Source organism: Ceratocystis lukuohia, assembly GCF_044167205.1.
Source record: "Ceratocystis lukuohia strain C4212 chromosome Unknown Supercontig5_pilon, whole genome shotgun sequence".
NCBI lineage: Eukaryota > Fungi > Ascomycota > Sordariomycetes > Microascales > Ceratocystidaceae > Ceratocystis > Ceratocystis lukuohia.
The window spans coordinates 1090659-1112645 of record NW_027263524.1 but is presented as its reverse complement, the minus strand read 5'-3'; the positions used below and the strand labels follow the sequence as shown (position 1 = coordinate 1112645).

At 44.1% G+C, this 21987-nt stretch overlaps 4 protein-coding genes across 4 annotated transcripts; all 4 read right to left on the bottom strand.

The window, feature by feature from the left end:
- Window positions 1–1556: 1556 nt before the first annotated feature.
- HOO65_050275 (uncharacterized protein) lies at window positions 1557–2525 on the bottom strand (the record flags this gene model as incomplete). The annotated part of the gene is made up of 1 exon (XM_071000833.1): window positions 1557–2525. The coding sequence occupies one exon, from the start codon at window positions 2523–2525 to the stop codon at window positions 1557–1559; it is 969 nt and encodes a 322-aa protein (XP_070858334.1).
- Window positions 2526–12666: 10141 nt separating this feature from the next.
- On the bottom strand, window positions 12667–13527 carry HOO65_050274 (putative double-stranded RNA/RNA-DNA hybrid binding protein; the record flags this gene model as incomplete). The annotated part of the gene is made up of 1 exon (XM_071000832.1): window positions 12667–13527. The coding sequence occupies one exon, from the start codon at window positions 13525–13527 to the stop codon at window positions 12667–12669; it is 861 nt and encodes a 286-aa protein (XP_070858333.1).
- Window positions 13528–15168: 1641 nt separating this feature from the next.
- Window positions 15169–16174, bottom strand: HOO65_050273 (Derlin-like protein; the record flags this gene model as incomplete). The annotated part of the gene is made up of 2 exons (XM_071003484.1): window positions 15169–15756; window positions 15995–16174. The coding sequence occupies 2 exons, from the start codon at window positions 16172–16174 to the stop codon at window positions 15169–15171; spliced, it is 768 nt and encodes a 255-aa protein (XP_070858332.1).
- Window positions 16175–19263: 3089 nt separating this feature from the next.
- Window positions 19264–21392, bottom strand: HOO65_050272 (putative Xaa-Pro aminopeptidase P; the record flags this gene model as incomplete). Its single annotated transcript, XM_071003245.1, has 4 exons — window positions 19264–19692; window positions 19749–20010; window positions 20090–21182; window positions 21314–21392. 4 exons carry the CDS (start codon window positions 21390–21392, stop codon window positions 19264–19266), a joined length of 1863 nt encoding a protein of 620 aa, XP_070858331.1.
- Between the last annotated feature and the right edge of the window lie 595 nt (window positions 21393–21987).

The window sequence follows — 21987 nt, the reverse complement described above, 5'->3', positions numbered from 1 at the left end:
ATATTTTGCAATTGTGTTCTCCACAAGTGTGAACTAACTGTGAATAATAGCTGGATCTTCACGTTTGGCCCTCTTGTAGTCATATCTATGATTAAAACACACCTTGAGGTCTGGCTGTCACTTCACAAAGTTAACAGCCCAGTGCTTACCAACAGGTAATGTGTCATGATCAGTGAGCAGTCAGTTGGCCATTTCTTCAACACCATGCAGCCATGGGGGGAATCCTCATAAAACTAGGTCTAGAATGAACTGGACAATAATCTGCTCCTCTAGATTGGATAGTCTCTCTGAGTTAGGGATGGTATCCTGTCGTGAAGGAATGCCATTGTGTTGGTGATGTAGAGTACAATGAGAGACCTTGTAGATCTCTCAAGTGCAATAGAGACTTGATTGAGGGTCTTTCTTAAGGGCTTGAAGGGCAAGATTGATATTTGCCTCATTAATTGATAATGGCATGATTTGTGGTGTAGAAAATTCACTTGAAAGATAGGAAGTGGTGTTTGGGAGAGATTTTGGGCGCTCGCTTGTTTTGGGCACTCGCTTATCATGGACGTTAATCAATTGAAACTAATGTAAGTGCATAGGAAGTCGCAAAGAATAGGATGTCTGAAGGAAATCAGCACCCTCTGGACAGGATTCTATTTAAAATTAAAAAAAACACTTAAATCAATTGAAATTAATTACTATTCTGTTCTCCAGACATTTCAACAGCAATTTGACATGTTCTTGAGTTATGGCCACCTGTACCACATCTTCCACATCGCCTTTCCCTCACTGCTGCTAAGCTTCTGGAACACTGAACCCTTGATAATTCCTCCCTCACCTGTGCATCAACATCTTCCTGGTCAATATTATCCTTCCCCCCACCTACAGTCATCCCCCCTCCATCTTGTAATCAGGTTCTTTTGGCTCTACACCACTTGCTGAGGATCTCATTTGCCTGTCAAAGGTCCTGAACCTCAGACTCTAATAAGCTGTTCTGATGCATTACTGCTTTTGTTCCCTTGGTAAATGATGTGAGTGCTTCAAGGATAGATGCAGGTGAGCTGCTCTTATGCCTGATGATTTGCCTTTTGAGGTATTCAAACTGAGAGCTAGCTTCAATTGCTGTCTTTGGGGTCCTAGGAATCCAAGGGTCAGGGAGGCTGGCCTCCTCCTCAATTAGTGTTGGAGTCCATAGCTGCACATCAAGCTTAGATATCACACTTTCTAGATCTAAAGGGATGATTCCAGTGCCTCTAAAACCCCTCTTAATATTACCTTCTGTCATAGCTACTTGGTTAGTAGTAAAAAAAGCTAGAAATAAATTAGTCTTGGAAACATAGGTTATCAAGCACCTGATTAGATGCCTAATTTATCAATTATAGTCCTTCTTGAGTAGCTCAAACCACCTGACATCAACATACAAGATGTTCTTTGTAGCAGGTTCAGAGATTCAGAATATGTGCATTGAGGGGGAAAAGGAGAAGAAGCTATCTAAACTAACTGGATGTGAGAGGGGTTTTAAGGGATTAATAAGTGGGGCGCACCCACTATATCCAGGCGCAGCCTTAACATCAGCCTCTCCTCTTCCTTCTTTTTGTCTTTGGTTGAGCTGGTTGAGACTCCTTCCATACGTTCAAAGCAATAGTGCCTTCAAGGTATTCAGCTGGTTCCCAAGTTGGTTCGTTCCAACCTTGCCACTTAACCTCGTATTCCAGTCTGCCGTGGTGTTTTCTTTCGCGAAGGATATTCTCCACATCGTACATGTCAACTCCATCCTCATTGTCAACTGGCCCTGGTCTGTCATCATGTGTCTTTTGCGAAGGGAATGGGTCGTCAGCTGCTGGTCTCAGTCTGTCTGCATGGTATGTGTTGTGTGCTGTTGAGCCTGGTACATCCAGCTTGTAGGTGTGGCTGTCAACCTTCTCTTTCACCATACATTGAATGTGTTTATTCCTAAGGCTTCTCCCTAGCCCTGGACCAAGTCGTTCCTTTCTCAGTGATAGCCATACCCAGTCACCAGGTTTGTAGTCTTTATGGGCTTTTCTCTTTTTGTTTGCAGTGTTCTCCATGGCTGCTCTTGTCATTGTGAGGTTTGCTCTAGCCCATTCTACATTGTTCTTCAACTTCTGTAGGACTCTTTCTGCTTGACCTAGGGGACCATCTGGGTTTGGTGCTGGTAGTTGAGGTTGTTCTGTGTCGATTGTCTTGGGGTGGTAACCATGACTAAGGAAAAATGGTGATACCTGTGTTGCAGAGCTTGGTGTTGCATTGAGTGCAAACTCAACCATAGGAAGGGCTTTCAGCCAATGGGGGCCTTGTGCTCCAAGCTTAGCAAGTTTCGATTTGACCTCTGCATTCATCCTCTCTACAGCTCCATTGGTTGCAGGGTGGTAAGCTGTAGTTGACCTTCGATTCACTCCCAGTTCTGCACAGATTCTTTTCCAAGCAGCATTAACAAATTCTCGGTCTGACAGAATAGAGTTTGTTAGTCCGTGTAGCTTGTAGTAGTTGTAAAAGAAAGCTTCTGCAACGTTTTCCATGTCTAGGGCTTTCATTGGCATCAGGTGCACACCTTTGGACAAGCAGTCAATGATTGTGAGTATGTGTGTGAACTCTTCACCTCCATTCTTTGCAGTTGGGAGAGGGCCAATGAAGTCAATCGCAATATCCTGCCAGGGGCGTTCTGGAATTGGCAGTGGTTTCAACAGGCCTTCTTTACTTGTACGCCATGTGTTTGTACTGCGACATACTTGGCAGTTTCTAGCAAAACGTCTCACATCCGCTACACAGTCAGGCCAAAAGAACAATCGAGACAACTCTGCATAGAGTACATTTCTGCCTGGGTGTATCAGTGTTGGGGAGTCGTGTATGCTTTGTAAAAGTGCTGTCCGCAGTGGCTCTGCATTTGGAACCCAGAATCGACCACGATATTGGACCCGTGAGTGGTCATCTAGTTGGCAGTCACTGATTCCCACTCGCAGTCTATGTCTGAGCTCTTCTGGCCATTGGCTGTTCTTAGTGAGGAGACAAGCTTTAACTTGGTTGAGGTCATTTTCTTGGTCCACATACTGAGTCCACATTTCCTTAAGCTTGTCTGACAGAACCTCGGGTGGGGGTGGTTGTTCTTGTGAGGAGTGACATGGCAGTTCTTCTATTCGTCGAATGTACAATGGGGTGTGAATTCCATCAGCGCTTCGGTATTCCAGTACTTGCTTCGTTCGGTCTGCTAAGCGTTCATTGTTTGCGTCCTGTGGGAGGTCGCGTCGGGATAGAGCATCAGGTAGTGGGGAGAGTCTGCCGGGACGGTGAGTGATCTGGCAATTGTATTCGCTGAGCGTTAGGTACCAGCGTGCTTAACGTTCGGACAAGTGTTGAAGTTTAGTGAAATGCAACAGGTTCCTATGGTCTGAAACAACTTCAAAGGGGTCTTTAAGGCCTTTCAGTTCACTACGCCATTCCTTCAGGGCATGAATAACAGCCAAAAGTTCTTTGTCATGGATTGGGTAGTTGCATTCTGCTGCAGTCAGCTTCCGGCTTGTGTATGCACAGGGGCGTTTCGATTTGTCTGGCTGCACCTGTAGCAAGGCTGCACCAATTGCATAGCCTGATGCGTCTGTTTCTACCACTGTAGGGAGCTCTGGGTCATGGCTACAGAGTATTGGGGTTGAAGTGAAAGCCTTCTTCAGGTTGTTGAATGCTTCCTCTGCTTTGTCATTCCACTTGAATGCCACTTTTTCTGTTAACAATGCGTTGAGTGGGCTCACTTCCTCTGAGTACCTGTCTATGAACCCTCTGTAGAAGTTGCAAAGTGCTAAGAATTTCCTCACTTGTCGCACTGAGGTTGGTGTCTCCCAGTCCACAATTGCAGAGATCTTCTTTGGGTCTGTCAGTATTTGGCCAGGTTTAAGGATATACCCACTATATCCAGGCGCAGCCTTAACATCAAGACGATGAAAAATGTGAGAGGAATAAGCTGGCATACAAAGTGTAATGATGTGGTTCTCTTCATAATATTTCTTAAAATCAGCTGAGTAGTGGCTTTGATGCCGATTGATGATAAGAAGCTAATAGCAACTGTTTGATCAGGCTATTATATAGTGATTGAAGTGCTTGAGCCACTTAAGACCTGTATCATTATCAGTCTACCTATTTTGAGTTGTGGCAATAGCCCAATCCCCTGGCAGGTTACTTTCTCAGTACTAGCTAGAGAGGTGATATTGGCCTGAAACCACAATGAATGGTGTGACTGCCTAGCCTTCAACATTAATCACCTGCATAACTATGACCTATTCCTAGTTTCCAGGCTACAATGATTAACCCTGTCTATGCCTTTCTACACCTGTGACAACAATTCCACTTGCAATGACACCCATCATAAAGCCAGTCTCATCAAAGTTGTAGATATCAGCTAGGCTAATACTATATTTTGCAATTGTGTTCTCCACAAGTGTGAACCAACTGTGAATAATGGCTGGATCTTCACATTTGGCTCTCTTGTAGTTGTATCTACGATTAAAACGCATATTGAGGTCTGGCTGTTGCTTTACAAAGTTAGAAGCCCAGTGCTTGCCAACAGGTAACACGTCACAGTCAGTGAGGAGTCGATTGGCCATTTCTTCAACACCATGCAGCTGTGGTGGGAATCCTCATGAATCCAGGTCTAAAATGAACTGAACAATAATCTGCTCCTCTAGATCAGATAGTCTCTGTGATTTAGGGATGGTATTGCATCGTGAAGGGGTGCCATTGCATCAGCATTGTAGAGTATGATAAGAGACCTTATGGATCTCTGATGCATGATAGGGACTTAATTTAGGGTCTTTCTTGAGTGCCTGAAGGGCAAGATTGATATTTGCCTCATTAATTGATAATGGCATGATTTGTGGTGGAAGAAATTCACTTGAAAGATAGGAAATGGTAGTTTGGAGAAAAATTAGGCACTCACTTGGATTAGGCACTCACTTATAACTTACATTAGGCACTTACTTGAATTAGGCACTCACTTATAACTTACATGAGTTAGTACATTCACTTATCATTGATGTTAGATGCTTTATTGTGTTTTTATACCTTTTCTGTCTTGAGTGTTGATTTTTTTGGTGCACATACTTGTTTGGTGTAATGTACATGATAAGCATGTGCACCAAACAAGTATGTACACCAAAAAAATCAACACTCAAGACAGAAAGTGGTATAAAAACACAACAAAGCATCTAAACAACTGAAACTAAGTGCTATGTTCTTCTGTAGACATTGTAGAAACTATCTGGCATGTTCTTGAATTATGGCTAGTTCTGCCACATGTCCTACAGTGCCTTTCACTCACTAGCCCTGACCTTTCTCAATGACCACTTCTCAATAATTCCCCCTCTATCTATGTGTTAATGTCCTTTTGATCAATTGCCTGCCTACCATCATCTACAGTCATTGTTCCTGTGTTCTATAGCCACCTTCTTTTTGCTCTACACTGCTTGCTAAGGGTCTTGTTTGACTGTTGAAGTGTCTGGTTCTCAGACTTCAATAATGTCATTTGATGCATTATTACTATTGTTCCCTTGGAAAATGACTTGGGAACCTCAAGAATAGATGCTGGAGAGCTACTTTGATGCTGCCTGATTTATCTTTCAAGGTATTCAGATTGAGAAGTGGCCTCAAGTACTGTCTTTGGTGTCTTGGGAACCCATGGGTCAGGAAGGCTGGCCTCCTCCTCAACCAGTGTTAGGGTCTGTAGCCACACATCAAGCTTAGAAATAACACTTTCAGGATCTAAAGGAACAAGTCCAGCTGCTCTAAATCCCCCCTTGATATTTCTTTCTGTCATAGTGGCTTAGTGGGTAGCATAAAATGCTGCAAAGAAGTCAGTCTTGGAAATGTGGGTTATTGAACACCTGATCAGATGCTTGATTTCTGGACCATATGCCTTCTTGAGAGGTCCAAAGCAGCCAATTTCAAGAGGCTGGAGTATATGAGATGAATGAGATAGCAGACAAAGTGTGATAATGTTGTTTTCCTTGTAGTATTTCCCAAAGTCAACTGAGTCATGTCTTTCATGACCATTGAAGATCAGAAGGTGATAGTGACCACTAGATCATGCCTTTGTATACTGATCAAAGTGCTTAAGCCACTCAAGGCCTGTCTCATCATCAGTCCAGCCATTGTGGGCTGTTGTGATGGCCAAATCCCCTGGAATGTTGCTTTCTTAGTACTAGCTGGTAAGGTGATATCAGCCTATAACTACAATAAACAGTGTGATCACCTAGCCTTTGCCATTGATCACCTGAATGGCAGTAACCTATTCCTTGTTTCCAGGCTGCACTGATTTTGCCTTTCCATGTCTTTCTACACCTGTGACAACCATTCCACTCACAATGAGGCCTATCATAAACCCAGTCTCATCAAAGTTGTAAATATCTACAAGGGTAATGCTATACTTGGCAATTGTATTCTCTATGAGCCTGAACCAATTGTGAATAATCATAGGATCTTTGCATTTAGCTCTTTGATAGTTATATCTACAATTAAATCATGTCTTGAGGTCTGGTTGTCACTTAATGAAGTTAGCAGCCTAGCACTTACCAACAGGTGACATGTCATAGTTGGTGAGGAGTTTATTAGCCATTTCTTCAACACCATGAAGTCACAGAGGAAATCCTCACAAATCCAGGTTGATAATGAACTGTACAATAGTCTCCTCTTCTAGATCAGAGAGTTTTTATGATTTGGGGATCTAGTCATACTGAGATTAAATACCATAGTGCTGGTGATGTAACTTATAATAGCTCACTTCATATGTCTTTGCAGCCTGTCAGAGACTTAATTTTCAGTCATTTTGAAGGGCTTGAAGAGCAAGAATTATATTACCCTCATTATTTGGTTAGGGCATATTCAATGGTTGAGAATTGATTGACCAAATGGAAGAAAGTGAAGTTGTTTGATTTTTGGTGTGCATACTTGTTTGGTGCACATGCTTATCATGTACATTACATGATTATCATATAATGTAAGTGCATAGGAAGTCAGAAAGAAATCAGCACCATCTGGACAGGATTCTATATAAAACTAAAAAAAAACACATAATGTCAATGATAAGAGAGTGCCCAAAACAAGTGAGCACCCAATTCTTTACCACCTGCATTATAGATTCTTTTATAAAAAAGCAATAAAGCAAAACTAATTACTATTATCTTCTCTAGATATCTCAGAAGCAATGTGACATGTTCTTGAGTTATGACTGGCTTTACTACAAATTCCACACTGCCTTTCCCTCACCAGCCCTGACTGTCCCTGACCACCACTTCTACATGATTCTGTCATCACCTATGCATCAATATCTTTCTGATCAATTTCATCTCTTCCCCCACCTACAGTGAGCTTTCCTCCATTATATAGTGAGGTCCTTTTTACTCTACACTGCTTACTAACAGTCACATTTGCCTGTTGAAGAATCTGGTTCTCAGATTTCAATAAGGCATTGTCATGCATTATTGCCTTTGTTCCCTTTGAAAGTTACTGAAATGCCCTAAGAATTGATGAAGGAGCTTCTTTGATGCCACCTCACTTGTCTTTCAAGGTATTCAAATTGCACAGCTACAGACTCCAACACTGGCTATAGAGGAGGCCAGCCTCCTGGACCCTTGGGTCTCAGAGACCCTAAAGACAGTGCTTGAGGCCAGCTAAAAATCTGAATACCTCAAAAGACAAGTGAGGCATGATTAAAGTAACTCTACCTCATGAATTCATGAGACACTTAGGTCATTTTCAAAGGCAATAATGGAAATAATGCATTAGAATGCCTTATAGGAGTCTGAGAACCATATGCTTTGACAGGCAAACATGACACTTGGTAAGTGGTTTAGAGTAAAAAGGAACTGACTATTGGATGGAGAGGAGGTTACTACATGTGAGGGAAGAGATGAAATTGATCAGAAAGAAGTTAATATGCAGGTGATGGCTGAACTATTGAGAAGTGGTGGTTAGGAAAGGTCAGAGCTGGTGAGGAAAAGGCAGTGTGGAAGATTAAGTAAGGCTGGTCATAACTCAAGAATATGTCACATTGCTTTTGAGATATCTAGAGAAGAGAATAAAATTCAATTTCACTCAATAAGATGCTTTATTGTGTTTTTATGAAAGAATCTTGAATGTAGTTGGGAAAGAAATTGGGCACTCACTTGGATTAGGCACTCACTTGTACCTTATGTTATAGTGAGTGAAACAGTAACATCAATGATATGTGAATGCACCAAAAATATCAACCCTCAAGACAAAACAGAGTATAAAACACAACAAAACATCTAACGTAAGTGCATAGGATGTTGCAAGGAATAGGAAATTGGAAAAAAATCTGGCAACTCCCTTTACTTTCCCTTTTTCAACAATTTCTCAACCACCAAGTATGCCACAGTTGAATAAAGAAAGAAATATAATTCTCACCCTTCAGGCCCTTTGAAATGACCCAAAGCTATGCATTTATCACACTGCAAGGATATACAAAGTCCTGCCTAGTACCCTCTATGATCGATATCATGGCAAGCCTTCTCAAAGCAATATTATCACTAAATCACGCAAACTATCTGATCTAGAGGAACAGGTCATTGTTGAATACATTATCAACCTAGGGTCTCGAGGATTTCCCCCTTGGCTTCATGGTGTGGAAGAAATGGCCAATTGACTGCTCACTGACCATGACACATCACCTGTTGGCAAACGTTGGGCTTCTAACTTCATCAAGTGACAACCAGACCTCAAGACGTGTTTTAATTGTAGATATGACTACAAGAGGGCTAAATGCAAAGATCCAGGCCTTATTCGTGATTGGTTTAGACTTGTGGAAAGCACAATTGTGAAGTATGGTATCAATACAGCTGACATCTATAATTTTGATGAGACTGGCTTTACCATGGGCGTTATTGCAAGTGGAATGGTTGTCACAGCTGTGGAAAGACATGGAAAGGTGAAATCAGTGCAGCCAGGAAACTGAGAATGGGTTACCATCATCCAGGCGATCAATGCTGAAGGCTGGGCAATCACACTGTTCATTGTGGTTGCAGGCCAATATCACCTCGCCAGCTAGTATTGAGAAAGCAACCTCCTGGACAATTGGGCTATTGTGACAACCCATAATGGCTGGACTGATAATGAGACAGGTCTTGAGTGGCTAAGGCACTTTGACTGACATACCAAGGGCCAATCAACCAGTCACTATTGCCTTCTGATCCTCAATGGGCATGAAAGCCACTATTCAGTTGATTTTGAGCAATATTGTGAGAACAACCACATAATCACACTCTGTATGCCAGCTCATTCGTCTCACCTACTTCAGCCTCTTGACGTCAGGTGCTTTGGGCCACTTAAAAAGGCCTATGGTTGAGAAATTGAACATCTAATCAAGTGCTCAATAACGCATGTTTCCAAGGCCGATTTCTTTCCAGCCTTTTATGCCACCCACCAAGCAGCTATGACACCAATTAATATCAAGGGGGGTTATAGAGGCACTGGAATCATCCCTTTAGATCCAGAAAGTGTGATATCTAAGCTTGATGTGCAGCTACAGACTCCAACACTGATCGAGGAGGAGGCCAGCCTCCCTGACCCTTGGATTCCTAGGACCCCAAAGACAGCAATTGAAGCTAGCTCTCAGTTTGAATACCTCAAAAGGTGAATCAACAGGCATAAGAGCAGCTCACCTGCATCTATCCTTGAAGCACTCACATCATTTACCAAGGGAACAAAAGCAGTAATGCATCAGAACAGCTTATTAGAGTCTGAGGTTCAGGACCTTCAACAGGCAAATGAGATCCTCAGCAAGCAGTGCAGAGCCAAAAGAACCCAATTACAAGATGGAGGGGGGATGACTGTAGGTGGGGGGGAGGATAATATTGACTAGGAAGATGTTGATGCACAGGTGAGGGCAGAATTATCAAGGGTTCAGGGTTTGGGAAGCTCAGCAGCAGTGAGGGAAAGGCGATGTGGAAGATGTGGTACAGGTGGCCATAACTCAAGAACATGTCAAATTGCTGTTGAAATGTCTGGAGAACAGAATAGTAATTAATTTCAATTGATTTATGTGTTTTTTTTTAATTTTATATAGAATCCTGTCCAGAGGGTGCCGATTTCCTTCTGACTTCCTTTTATTTGCGACTTCCTATGCACTTATGTTAATCAATTGAAACTAAGTGTTATGCTCTTCTGTAGACACTGTAGCAGCTTTTTGACAAGTTCTTGAATTACAGCTAGCCTTACTATAAGTTCTATACTGCCTTACCCTTGCTAGTCTAAACCTTCCCTGACCACTACTTCAGGATAATTCTGCCATCACCTGTATATTAATGTCTCTCTGATCAATCTCACTCCTTCCCTCATCTATAGTCATCTCCCCTCTATTCTGTAGTATAGTTCCTTTTGGTCCATGACACCTGCTAAGGGTCTCATTTGCCTGTTGAAGGATCTGGACCTCAGACTTCAACAAGGTGTTCTAGTATATTGCTGTATTCATTCCTTTTGAAAACATCTTAAGTGCATGGATAATTGATGTTAGGGAGCTGCTTTGATGCCTTCTAACTTGCCTTTCAAGATATTCAGATTGAGAATTCACTTCTAGTACTATCTTTAGCATCTTAGAAACGCAAGGGTCAGGGAGGCCAGCCTCCTCCTCAAACAGTGTTGGAGTCTGTCACTACATGTCAAGCTTAGATATCACACTTTCTAGATCTAAAGGAATGATTCTAGTGCCTCTTAAATCCCTCTTAATATTGCTACTTGGTAGGCTGTAAAAAAAGCTAGAAATAAATCATTCTTGGAAACATAGGTTATCAAGCACCTGATTAGATGCTTAATTTCTCAACTATAGTCCTTCTTGAGTAGCTCAAACCACCTGACATCAAGAGGCTGAAGAATGTGAGAGGAATAAGCTGGCATACAAAGTGTTATGATGTGGTTGTCTTCATAATATTTCTCAAAATCAACTGAGTAGTGGCTTTCATGACTATCAATGATAAGAAGCTAATAGTGACTGTTTGATCAGGCTCTTGAATAGTGATTGAAGTGCTTGAGCTACTTAAGACCTGTATTATTGTTAGTCTATGTTGAATAAAAGATTTCTTGACTCGTATTTTCTATGTATTCTCTTCTCCTCCAAAGTATCTTCTGCTCTTGGGACATTCCAGCCCTTTATGTCTATACCTCAAGTGGGTCCCTATACCTGGCCCCACCTGACGCCACAGTCTCCACTCTTCTAGTTTCCAGTACTTCCTGGTGAGCTCTACTTTCAACACTCCCCCAGAGCTCATCTTGACACTCCATCCCTAGCATCCTCACAAATCCCATGTGCTTAATCCTGGCTAGTGGTTTCATCAGTCCATCTGCCACCATGTATGCAGTCCCCACATGTTGTATATTTATCTTGTTTCATTTGGTGAGATCTCACAGGCTGTGGTAGTGTACATCAATATGCTTGACTCACCCCAGGCCACCCTTGGCTTGCGCCAGTGCAACTGCTCCTTCATTATCACATTGTAGGTCAGCTGTAACTTCAGCGGATGTTGTGGTGAGCTTTGCTTTCCATTAGCTTTCCAATCTGACTCCATCCCACATATCCCTACTCACCCTAGTCAGGTGCTGGGACTCTTTGGTGCATTGGGATAGTGCTATGTATTCAGCCTCAGTAGTTGAAGTGCTTACAGATTTCTGTAGTTGACTTTTCCAGTTCAAGCAGCCTCCAAAGATCTTGAACACATAGGCCAGTGTTGACACTCGCTTTTCTTCTTTAGTAGTGAAGTTGGCATCAGACTATCCAATGAGGGTGTCATCTGATCTGAAGCAAATTGAGTATTGCTTAGTGCTGTGCAGGTATCAGATGAGGTGGTGCAATGCCTTTTCATGTCTGACAGCTGGGTTCACCAAGTGTTGGCACAATTTGTTCACTGTGTAGGCAATGTCAGGTCGAGTTTGCTGTGCCAGGTATTGCAGGCAGCCCACATAGTGTTGGTACCAGTGCACATCAGCTTGCAGCTCCTCTGTTTGTCATGGAAGCAGGAGCCCATTCTCACTGGCAACCAGTGTTGTTGTTGTTCTGTTTCTTTCACTGGTGAAACCTATGTCTTGGACAATCTCATTCACATAGTGCTCCTATGATAACCATATTCTTCTGTTAGCCCTGTCACAAGTAACTTTGACACCAAGTATTACATCCACTGGACCCAGGTCCTTGATGCTGAAACACTCCTTCATCTTGGTCTTGAACCATTCTATTTGTGAGTGGTCTTTGGCAGCACAGGGCATGTCATCTACATACAAGAGAATGTAGATGCCTTGTTCATGGTGTCTGAAAAGGCATGGATCACTGTCCAGGCATGTGAATCCCAGTGATACCAGGTATCTTGATATCATTTCATACCAGTCATGTGCTGCCTGCTTGAGTCCATATAGGCTCCTCCTGAGTTTGAGGATGCATCCCTGTGGGACCTCAGTCAGACCTTCAGGGACTCTAAGATATATGTCCTCCTTCAACTTCGACTCTGTGAATACATTGTTCACATTGATCTGGTCACATTCCAGGTCTAGATTTCCCACTATAGCCATGAATAGCCTGAGGGATGTGGAACTGGCAGTTGCTGTGTAAGTGTCTGTGAAGTCCACACCAAGCCTCTGGGTGAATCCCCTGACTGTGAGCTGACTCTTGAGTTTTCACAGTGAGCCATCAATATGGTGCTTCAGTTGAAATACCCATTTTGTCATTAGGAGATTCATTCCTTCCTTGTGAGCCACAATCTCCCAAGTGTTGTTGGCAATAAGTGCCATGAGTTCTGCCTTGATCAATTCCACCCACATCTCCCCCCAATCTGGGTCATTGACAGCATCCCAGTAGGTTCTTGGAACAGGGACATGCTCCTTTGGCCTAGATTGATTGAGACCAGCTAGCATCACACAAGCCTTTTTGAGCACCTTGGTCAACTTAATCAGTTCTTTGTGCATACAGCATTTGCCAGCTTTCTGGCTAGACAACTCTTCCAATCTCTGAGCTGTTTCTTCAGACATGATGGTGCCTTCGACCTCTTCTTCAGCCTCCATCAGTGAGATCTCCAGTGTCTGTGCAGTGGTGATGGGAACAAGTGTCAATTCAGTATCTACACCCTTTCCAGTCAGTGTGTCTTCCATTGTTTGCTCCTGTGCTACCTCGGTCGGGGCAGGCTGCATCTCAATGTCATGGTTCTCATCACTCAGTGGGTGAACCATCAAGTCGTTCTCAGGGTCCAGCATCGTGGTGTCTTTGGTAGATGCTTGGGATTGCGCTTCTTCGGTTTGTTCAACCTGTACTGTTTCCACAGCTCCCCCAGCTCCCACTGGGGCATGTGGGAAGTTCAGGGAAGTGGTGGACACAGAAGCGATCGCAGCCCTCAGAGCAGTCAGGATCGCAGTGGAAGTTGCCCCACCACAAGCAGAGGGTTTGAATCTGTGCGTGGACAACCTGGGAGTAGCGAAGCAGATCAGCAAGCGAATGAGGAAGCCAGGCACTTCCCAACTCGAAATCGACGAGATCTGGCGCATCCTTGCAAAGTGGGAAGGTGGAACAGAGTGCCTCTCGCTGGACAAGCCGGTCAGCAGGGTACACTGGGTCCTGGGGCACTGCGAAGTCCCCAGGAACAAAGCAGTGGACCAGCTGGCCAAAGCAGGATGCAAGAGTTCAGATCTATTGGTTCCTGAGAGGATGATGTCTCTGGCAGTGGCACAGCGCTGGAAGAATGACACATTCAGGGCTGACTTCAAGAACTGGATGAGAGACAACTGTCCAAACACTGACCACCTTGGAGGGGCGTTGGGACTTCCAAGGCCATACAAGGTAGACTGGATGAAAGGACTGAACTGAGGCACTGTGGTGAGAATCCTTGTGGCGCGTTCCAGACACAGTGACTTTGAGGAATACCACACCACGTTCAACCATCAGGACACAGAAAAGAGATGCCAAGTGCTGAACTGCAGCAAACCTAAGGACTTCAGCCACCCATGGGAATGCATGGGCAACGCTACGAGGCTGGTGGGGAGGTTTGTCAAAAAACTCCTCAGAGAAGATAGGTCGTGTAACTACCTAGCTGGGAAACTGGACCCTAAGTGGAGGGCGTGTCGTGTAGACACTTAACAGGGGACGAGCTGGCACGGGGAGAGGAGGGGCGTTTAGACAGGGTATTTTGTTTTCTGTTTTCTGCTTCCTGTTTTTTTTTATTTTTTTATTTGTTTCTTTTTTTCTTTTTGTTTCTGACGACTACAGATGGAAGACAAGGAACAAGCTTGCTTGGGAGCATACGAGCTTCTCTCGCCCAAAACCTGTGGTCAGCCCTGCAGTGGGTTAATTCTGTCCGGTAACCAATCCGGCGTCGTTTGATCTTAGTGATTCCAGTAGACGTTAAATATATTCAAATCAAATCAAATCTACATTTGAGTTCAGGACTACATGAATAAGCGTCAGTAACCCAAGTCAGGGTTACCAAGATTGCTGACCCTGATCCAGTTCGCCCAAATGTTAGGGTTAATATCAGACATCAAGGGTCTTCTTCCAAGGCCCATGTGCTTGATCTAGAACATGGTGGTGATGGGTATATAAACCGGCTGAGATCCGCTCCTCGGACTAGACTTAGATATACATACACAGAACAACATGAACAATCACTCATTCTCCTTCTTCTTCTTCTTCTTCACAGGACATTCAGTACGTCCTCCTGTGTTGAGGAGCTTCAGCAGCTCTACCTTCTATTCAAGCCAGTTGGCTCCAACAAGTATAACTCTCATCTGTACCACACTACTCATTGTGACAGTAGCCATAGTACTAGAGGCATAGTTGTGTAAGTGAAATAGCAATGTACACTTGGGTTTAGTGCACCAGGCTCATAACCTGAAGTTGTGAGATTTAAAATACATGGTGTAAATTTTTTGCCTTGAAGGAAACACAGGGAAACATAGCTATGATTAAGTCACTGTAGCTAATCAGGCCTACAGTGCTGTCAAGAATAAATAATTGAATGTGTCGACTCGCTTTTTATGCTATAACACTCCCATAACGCCGATGCAATGAAACAAATGAAGAGATGATAACGGAGCTGCATGTCTTGGTGATAATCGATATGGAGAATCCTATTTGTATTCTCCATGCAATCATAGCTCGCCAGAAAGAAGACATAGGGCAGCCCGCCGCTCTTAGAATACCCCCCCCCCAGCAATTCCAGGACGTGCTCCCGGCAAAGCATCGCCAATATTGCCAGTGGGCGGTTGCTCGGTCTCTGCTTCATGGTCATTTACAGGAGCAGGTCTACCATCAAAAATGCGACACCAAAAGGCAGGAGGATCCAATGGTCGCTGGCCATGGTGAAGAGGGGGATACAAGTCGTTAAAAAAGTACCATACGTGACCGATGACAACTCCAATGATTTCGTCCTTGGGGACTCGTCCATGGACAACAAGACTAAACAGCATGAGTACCCAAGGTAGATAGGGCGCAGTGAAAACCATGACCCCTAGGAAACTCAGCCTGGTGTTAGGATTGCGTCGTGACCATATGTAGACGAGAGTTGAAGATAGAGGATGACCCAAGAAAGGCATGGAAATAACCGGTGCCATGGCAATCAGACTTGCCATGACACAGAAAAGCAGCCACGCAAAGTGTGCAGGAGAGCGCCCGGACGATTCTTCAAGTAAGCGCGAGTATCGCTGCAAAAAGTACACGTTGAAGATGAGGTCGAGAGAAAAGGGCCCAAAGTAGATGAAGGAGGATACTAGTCGCCAGTACTACATGTTAAATGGTAATGTTAGATTGACATGATCTGCCGCTCTAGTATTCAGGTTGCCAATGGGACGGGCAGGAAGGGGAAGCACCAGCCGGGGGGGGGGGGGGGGGGTGGTGAACTAGCCGAGAGGTGCGGGACATATTGACAAACAAGTGGCATATGTAGGCTGGAAGGAAAAACGGCGCGGCATGATCTCTTTGGATTTGAGGCGTCGAAAAAGAAAAGGATGGAGGACACACCTGATGTTTATAAAATACTGCCCGATAACTGTAAAACAATTGGAAGGGTGATACTACGCCAAACTGCACTAGGGCACTTGTGAGAAAGGTGGCCGTTGTCCACCATCGAGTACAGGTTGGGGTGTTCCAAAACCACTCCTCAAGAGGGAATTGGCCCTCGCCACCCATGGCCTGATCCATGACCAATAAACCTAGTATAAGTTGACGGAAAACAGGTAATTCAGTGAGTTTGTGATTGGCGACTAGAGTATAGAAAGAGAGTCGGTCGAGGAGATGGTGGATAATATATTCTAGAGTCGTAGGCTTTAGCTAATCTGTCCAGATTTGAAATTCGGGTATATCGTGTATAGGCGGGTATTCACGACAGATGCAGGTCGTGATAGATTTTTGCTCAAATATCTCAATGAAAAGAAGAAGGGAAGCACGCAAGTTTTGTCTCTGGAAAACTAGTTGGAAATATAGTGAATGATGAAGAGGTACTCGGGACGACCTTGACCTGACGTAAGATTTGGAGGGTTCGATTTTGGCTTTGTTAGTTTCTAGCTTATGAGCGGGCAGCTGGCAGCTGGCAGACACTGGCAGGTCTTTCTAGGGTTGTCGTTGTCTGAAACACAATGGGATGTCTGAGCTTTAATAGATTTTTCATTAGAGCTTCTTTTCGCTTAGGGTGGTTATGCACTAAAGTAGCTAAACAATCTAAGCCATGGGCTGGGATAAAATCAAGTACTAGTGCTACGAACCCCCAGTAAAGCCCAAGGCCAAGGCATATTTTGTTTTCTTCAAAGCTCTGTTCTTGTCCTTCCCTGCATCCGCGATGCGTGTGCATGGTTGCTATGCACCTTGTTTTCTTTCTTCCTTTCTTTCGTTTTTTTTTTCTCCATTGCAATTCATTTTTATTGACGATACTGGTACATTTTCCTTGATGTCTATGTCGAGCTATTAGTCTACGGTGTACGGCTTTGCGTTTTTCGTATTATTTGGATTTAATTTTCTATATTTCTTCTAATTGTGGTTTTTTCTCCTCGTCCAATCTCTACAGTTACGACCAATGCCACACTATTTGTCGTGCAACGCTTAAATATTTGCGACAATCCTCGATAGAGTAGTTTACTTGGCGCGTCGCGTCCAGCCCACTGCGTCTTCAGCATTACCGAAAAACGAGCCCTGTTACGTTTGCGTCTTGCCTTTCGTTATCGACTACCGGCCCTTGAAATTCCCCGATTTCAAAGCTATATTCATTGGATCTACCCAACGTATTGCTCATCTAAGCGACGGTTCCGAAAACGACAATGCCTAGATTGTCCACTTCTACAAGAGTATCGAAGCCCCGGAGGGAAAGCCGTGACATCCAGCGTGAGTATTGCTCTTGTTTTTGCTTCTAGTCATGAGAAGTGTGAAGCAGAACTACAAAGGCTAACCGTGAGCGAATAGCTGGCGATCCCGTACCCTATCGAGCAAAGCGTCGTTATCGTCCCGGTACTGTTGCGCTTCGAGAAATCAGAGAATACCAGAGTAGCACGAAATTGCTGATACAAAAGCTGCCCTTTTCTAGATTGGTTAGTTTTGACCGCAATGGTTTTACTCTGTAAATAAGCTCGTGAACAGACAGTAAATGGCAGATGAACTGACAGCCTCGTAATTTTTTTAGGTTCGAGAAATTGCGCTCCGATACAGGCCAGAAGATGAAGAAATGAGATGGCAATCACAAGCTATCATGGCCCTACAAGAAGCTGCCGAAGCGTTCCTTGTCCACTTGTTCGAAGATACCAATCTCTGTGCTATACATGCTAAGCGAGTCACCATCATGCAAAAAGACATCCAATTAGCCCGCCGAATCCGTGGTGTTTGGGGTGGACTAGGCTAACGAAGATGTATTCCTGTGTTGAGGTGTTTTGTTTTTATCCGGACAGTTGGCATCGTACGGCGTTTTTTGTTCATTCGGCGGGGCTATATTGTATTTTTGCTTGTCGTCGGCCTGGTATAGGCGTTTTGCGTTCCTCTGTTTTATGTTTTTTTTTTTTCTCACGATAGGGACTACATCCAATAGCATCAAGATCGACTTGACTTGCTCGTACCTTTAGTTGAATTTGTAGCCCTTTGGGAAGGATCACTATATCTTAGTTAGTATTGGTCTAGTGGTGCTTAATGTGAATCATTTATAAAGGCGCTGTTGCATTGCCTAAGGATTATACATGAGAGGTTGCCGATGAAGTTTTCCAACAAACTAGCATTCATCATTCATGCCAGGAAGGGAAGATAGTCACAACTCGCCGTTTGCGTTTGTGTCTTTGTAGCTTGACGCCATTGTGGCGTTCGAGACTGTAAAGCCACATGTGGTTTTGCTACAAGTGAGCTGCAAAGTGCTAGCATGTACTGAGACCACATTATATTTCTAGCTGAATCTTTCTCACTGTGCATCTCTTTCTTATATGTATATATTTTTCCAACCAAACCACAGCTCTTCATATACAAAATTCTTCAGTACTTGGACTTTTGGCACTTGATTCTTTCATCAAATCATAAATGATGTTGTCCTCCGTCCTCCTCCGCCGTCTAGTTCGTCCCGGCATGGCTCTTTGCTTGGGTTCCGCATGTGCTTACAATGCACGACAGAGCTTTAGAATGGACGCAATCCCAAGCGTAAGCAATGCAGGGTTAGGGACCCGGACGCATACACACCGTTCCTCACGACGAGAGCTTTCTGCCGAGGCGGAGACCATGAGCCAAATTTCCAGTGGTTGTGTCACGGGTATGTCTGTGGTGTGACATCTATGCTGATTAGAACTCTAGCAAACTAGTGACTTAAGTTTCTTTATCGATGGCAAGATGCTAATTAATTTGTCCAATAGGGCTCCTAGCTGGAATTGCAGTCTCTATGATCTCCAAAGTTATTATATTTATAGCCGGTGCTGTCGCTTCTGGTATGGTTGTAAGTGAAATAAACACATCCACAACTTGACATATAACCAGTTCTCTTATGCTTACTGTTTTAAATTTACGTTGTAGCTCGCCTACCGTCTCGGCTTAAACCCAGTTAGCCATCTCAAGGTGCCGGAGCGTTATAAGCTTCAAAAACTGGCGCCCCGTATGATGAACAGACTCCCTTTCAAGGCCGCTTTTAGTGCTACGTTTGTTCTTGCTGCTTTTGCGCGTATTTAGTTGAATAATGACGGCAAAATATGGCCACCGTCATCTTACTATGCTGTGTATTGATGTTGTGAATTGCATGCATGTAAATACTTACAATCCTCATGCTTGACATGATAGAACTAAACCAGTGGAGCTGTTTCTCTCTTTAACCACTCCAACGCAATAGGGTCATTTTCGAAACGCTCTTTCATCTTTTCGTGGATATCCGCATGTGACTCGTTAATCCATGACTTTTCAGCCTCGGTCAATAGACCTGTGTCGATCAACTTACGGCAGTAAGGGACCATAGTTACATGCTCAAACCCGAGATATGGCTTATCGCCAAATGAGTGTTTGGTCTTGATTTCTCGAACAATGACCATGTTCTCGATTCGAATACCAAATGAACCATCCTCGTAATATCCAGGCTCGTTGGAAATAACATTTCCAGGTGCAAGCGCAACCTCAGCATACTGAACACGGGTGCCAATACCAATTGGACCTTCGTGAACGTTCAAGTACGAGCCAACACCATGGCCTGTTCCATGTCTGTAGTCTAGGCCCTCTTTCTATAAAGGAGTCAATGGACAGAACGGATATTAGGAAATAAATGTAAGAGACTCACCCATAGGAACTGACGAGCCATTGCATCTAATGCAAAGCCTGATGTGCCTTTAGGAAATATGGCCATATCCAAGGCAATATTGCCTTTGAGGACCAGGGTATAGGCCTTTCTTTCAAAGTCGGATGGCACACCAAAATGAAGGGTACGAGTGGTATCGGTGGTACCATCTAGATATTGAGCTCCGGAGTCGCAGAGATATATGGCATTAGGATCGATTACGGCACAGTTGTTGCGCTGAGGGCTATAGTGAATAATGGCACCGCTAATTGGTAATGATGTTGTTAGTATACACAATGAAGCGAATACGGGTGATGGGGGTTCCCAGTGACAGGCAAACTTACTTAGGGCCAGTGGAGGATATAGTGTCAAATGACAAGCCAACAAACATATCCTGTTTCTTCCGAAATTCTTCTAGTTTGTCTGCTGCGGTGACTTCGTCGATGGTGCTGTGTTTGACAGTGAGCTCATGCTCTAGCCAGGCAAAATACCCAATTAAAGCAGCGCCATCTCTGATGTGACACTGGCGCATGCCATCCAATTCCGTGGGGTTCTTGATAGCCTTAGCATCACCAACAGGGCTCCTAATTTCATCTACATTTTTATCCCCACCAAGAGCGAGTTTCAAGGCCCAGGACGCTTTGTTGCAGATTAGGTAGTTTAAAGGTGTAGCCGAAGGGACAGAATCAGAGCCGGACTCAGGCTGAGGGGCAAGCCTGGCACAATCAAGGAAGAAAGAATCGTAGGCCCTTACTTGGACATTCGACTTTTCAAGTCCAGGGCGCACGTCTGCGGAAAGCCTCGCTTCGTCAACATACAAGATGGCTGAATCAGGTGTAACAATAGCATAGGAGAAGAAGATAGGACAGTATGAGATATCAGCCCCACGCAGATTGAATAGCCATGCAATTTCGTCAAGCATCGAAATGACAATACCAGCAGATTTTCTCTTCTCCAGTTCTTCACGTAGGCTAGCTAGCTTGGCACTAACACTTTTACCAGCAAACTTTTCGGGCAAAGCCTTGATGATGCTGCTGGGTAGAGCGGGACGTGCATCCCCCCACACGACGTCGACGAGATTCTTACGCAGAGGCAACAGATCAGTGCCAGAAGTCTTTTTGACTTTCTCTGCAAGTTTTTTGGCAATGGAGGTTGGCAACAACGTGGGGTCAACAGCAACAACCTTGCCTCCAGTAGCCTCTTCAGCAGTCCATTCTTGCCAGGTGGGCACATCCTGGATACCCTGCTTGAGGAGGGTCCAGTTGCTGTCAAGCTGCTTGGATGCCTGATTGAAGTAGCGGCCATCAGTTGATAAAACAGCCTTGTCAAGAGAGATGATTGCACATCCTGCGGAGCCGGTGAACCCGGAGATAAACTCACGGCGGGCGTGACAAGTGGCAGTGTACTCCGAGGAATGGCTATCCTCGGATGGCACAACTGAAGGGTTGGGGGAGAATTGATTAGTACAAGTACAGCTCTTTCGCCATCAGGCAAGGCCAGAAGATAGTAGATAGATGGAAAGGATGAGACGAGACGGAGGCTTGGAAAGAGAAAAAGAGGAAACATACTATAAATGTCGACATCATGCTCCTTCATGGCCTTGCGTAAAGCCTCGAGGCGAGATGAAGTGTTGACATGTCCCTCCATGGTAGACAAACACCTTCTTGCTAATGGACAAATAGGAGGTGAGAGAGGCGTTGTTGATGATGTGGTCGACAAGTTGGACAAGGAAGAGCTTGAGAAGGCAGAAGAATAGTATGAGGATGCTCTAAGGCAGCTAGCCCAAGAAAAGGAATGGAGAGGCAGAGGGTGTAGACGTAAATGGATATTAGCGAGTTTGTGTCGCATTGTCTGTTTGCTAAAGCTTTTCCTCTGGATTGAAGGCGCATTATTTGGAGGGGTTCTTGCTTGATACTGCCTGTAGCTATTATATGGAGATGTTGCAATCCTACGGGTATACGACTGGTCTAGGCCTAGCCGGGAAACAACGTCATTCTTGACCAAGGAAAGATGACGCAAACTTTTAGTAGGGTTGAGCAGTCCTGGGTTGTTGCGACTTTTATTATTCTCGTTTTTTTTTTACTTATTTATCACGTTATTTTGTTCATACTCATTATACATGAGCATAATTAAATTTTACAAGTTATATGTGGTGGAATGCTTTCCTCCATAGGTCCTACACCGTGAGCTGACAATAATAGTGTAGTTCATCTATGGCTACCAAGGCACAAATTATCGACAG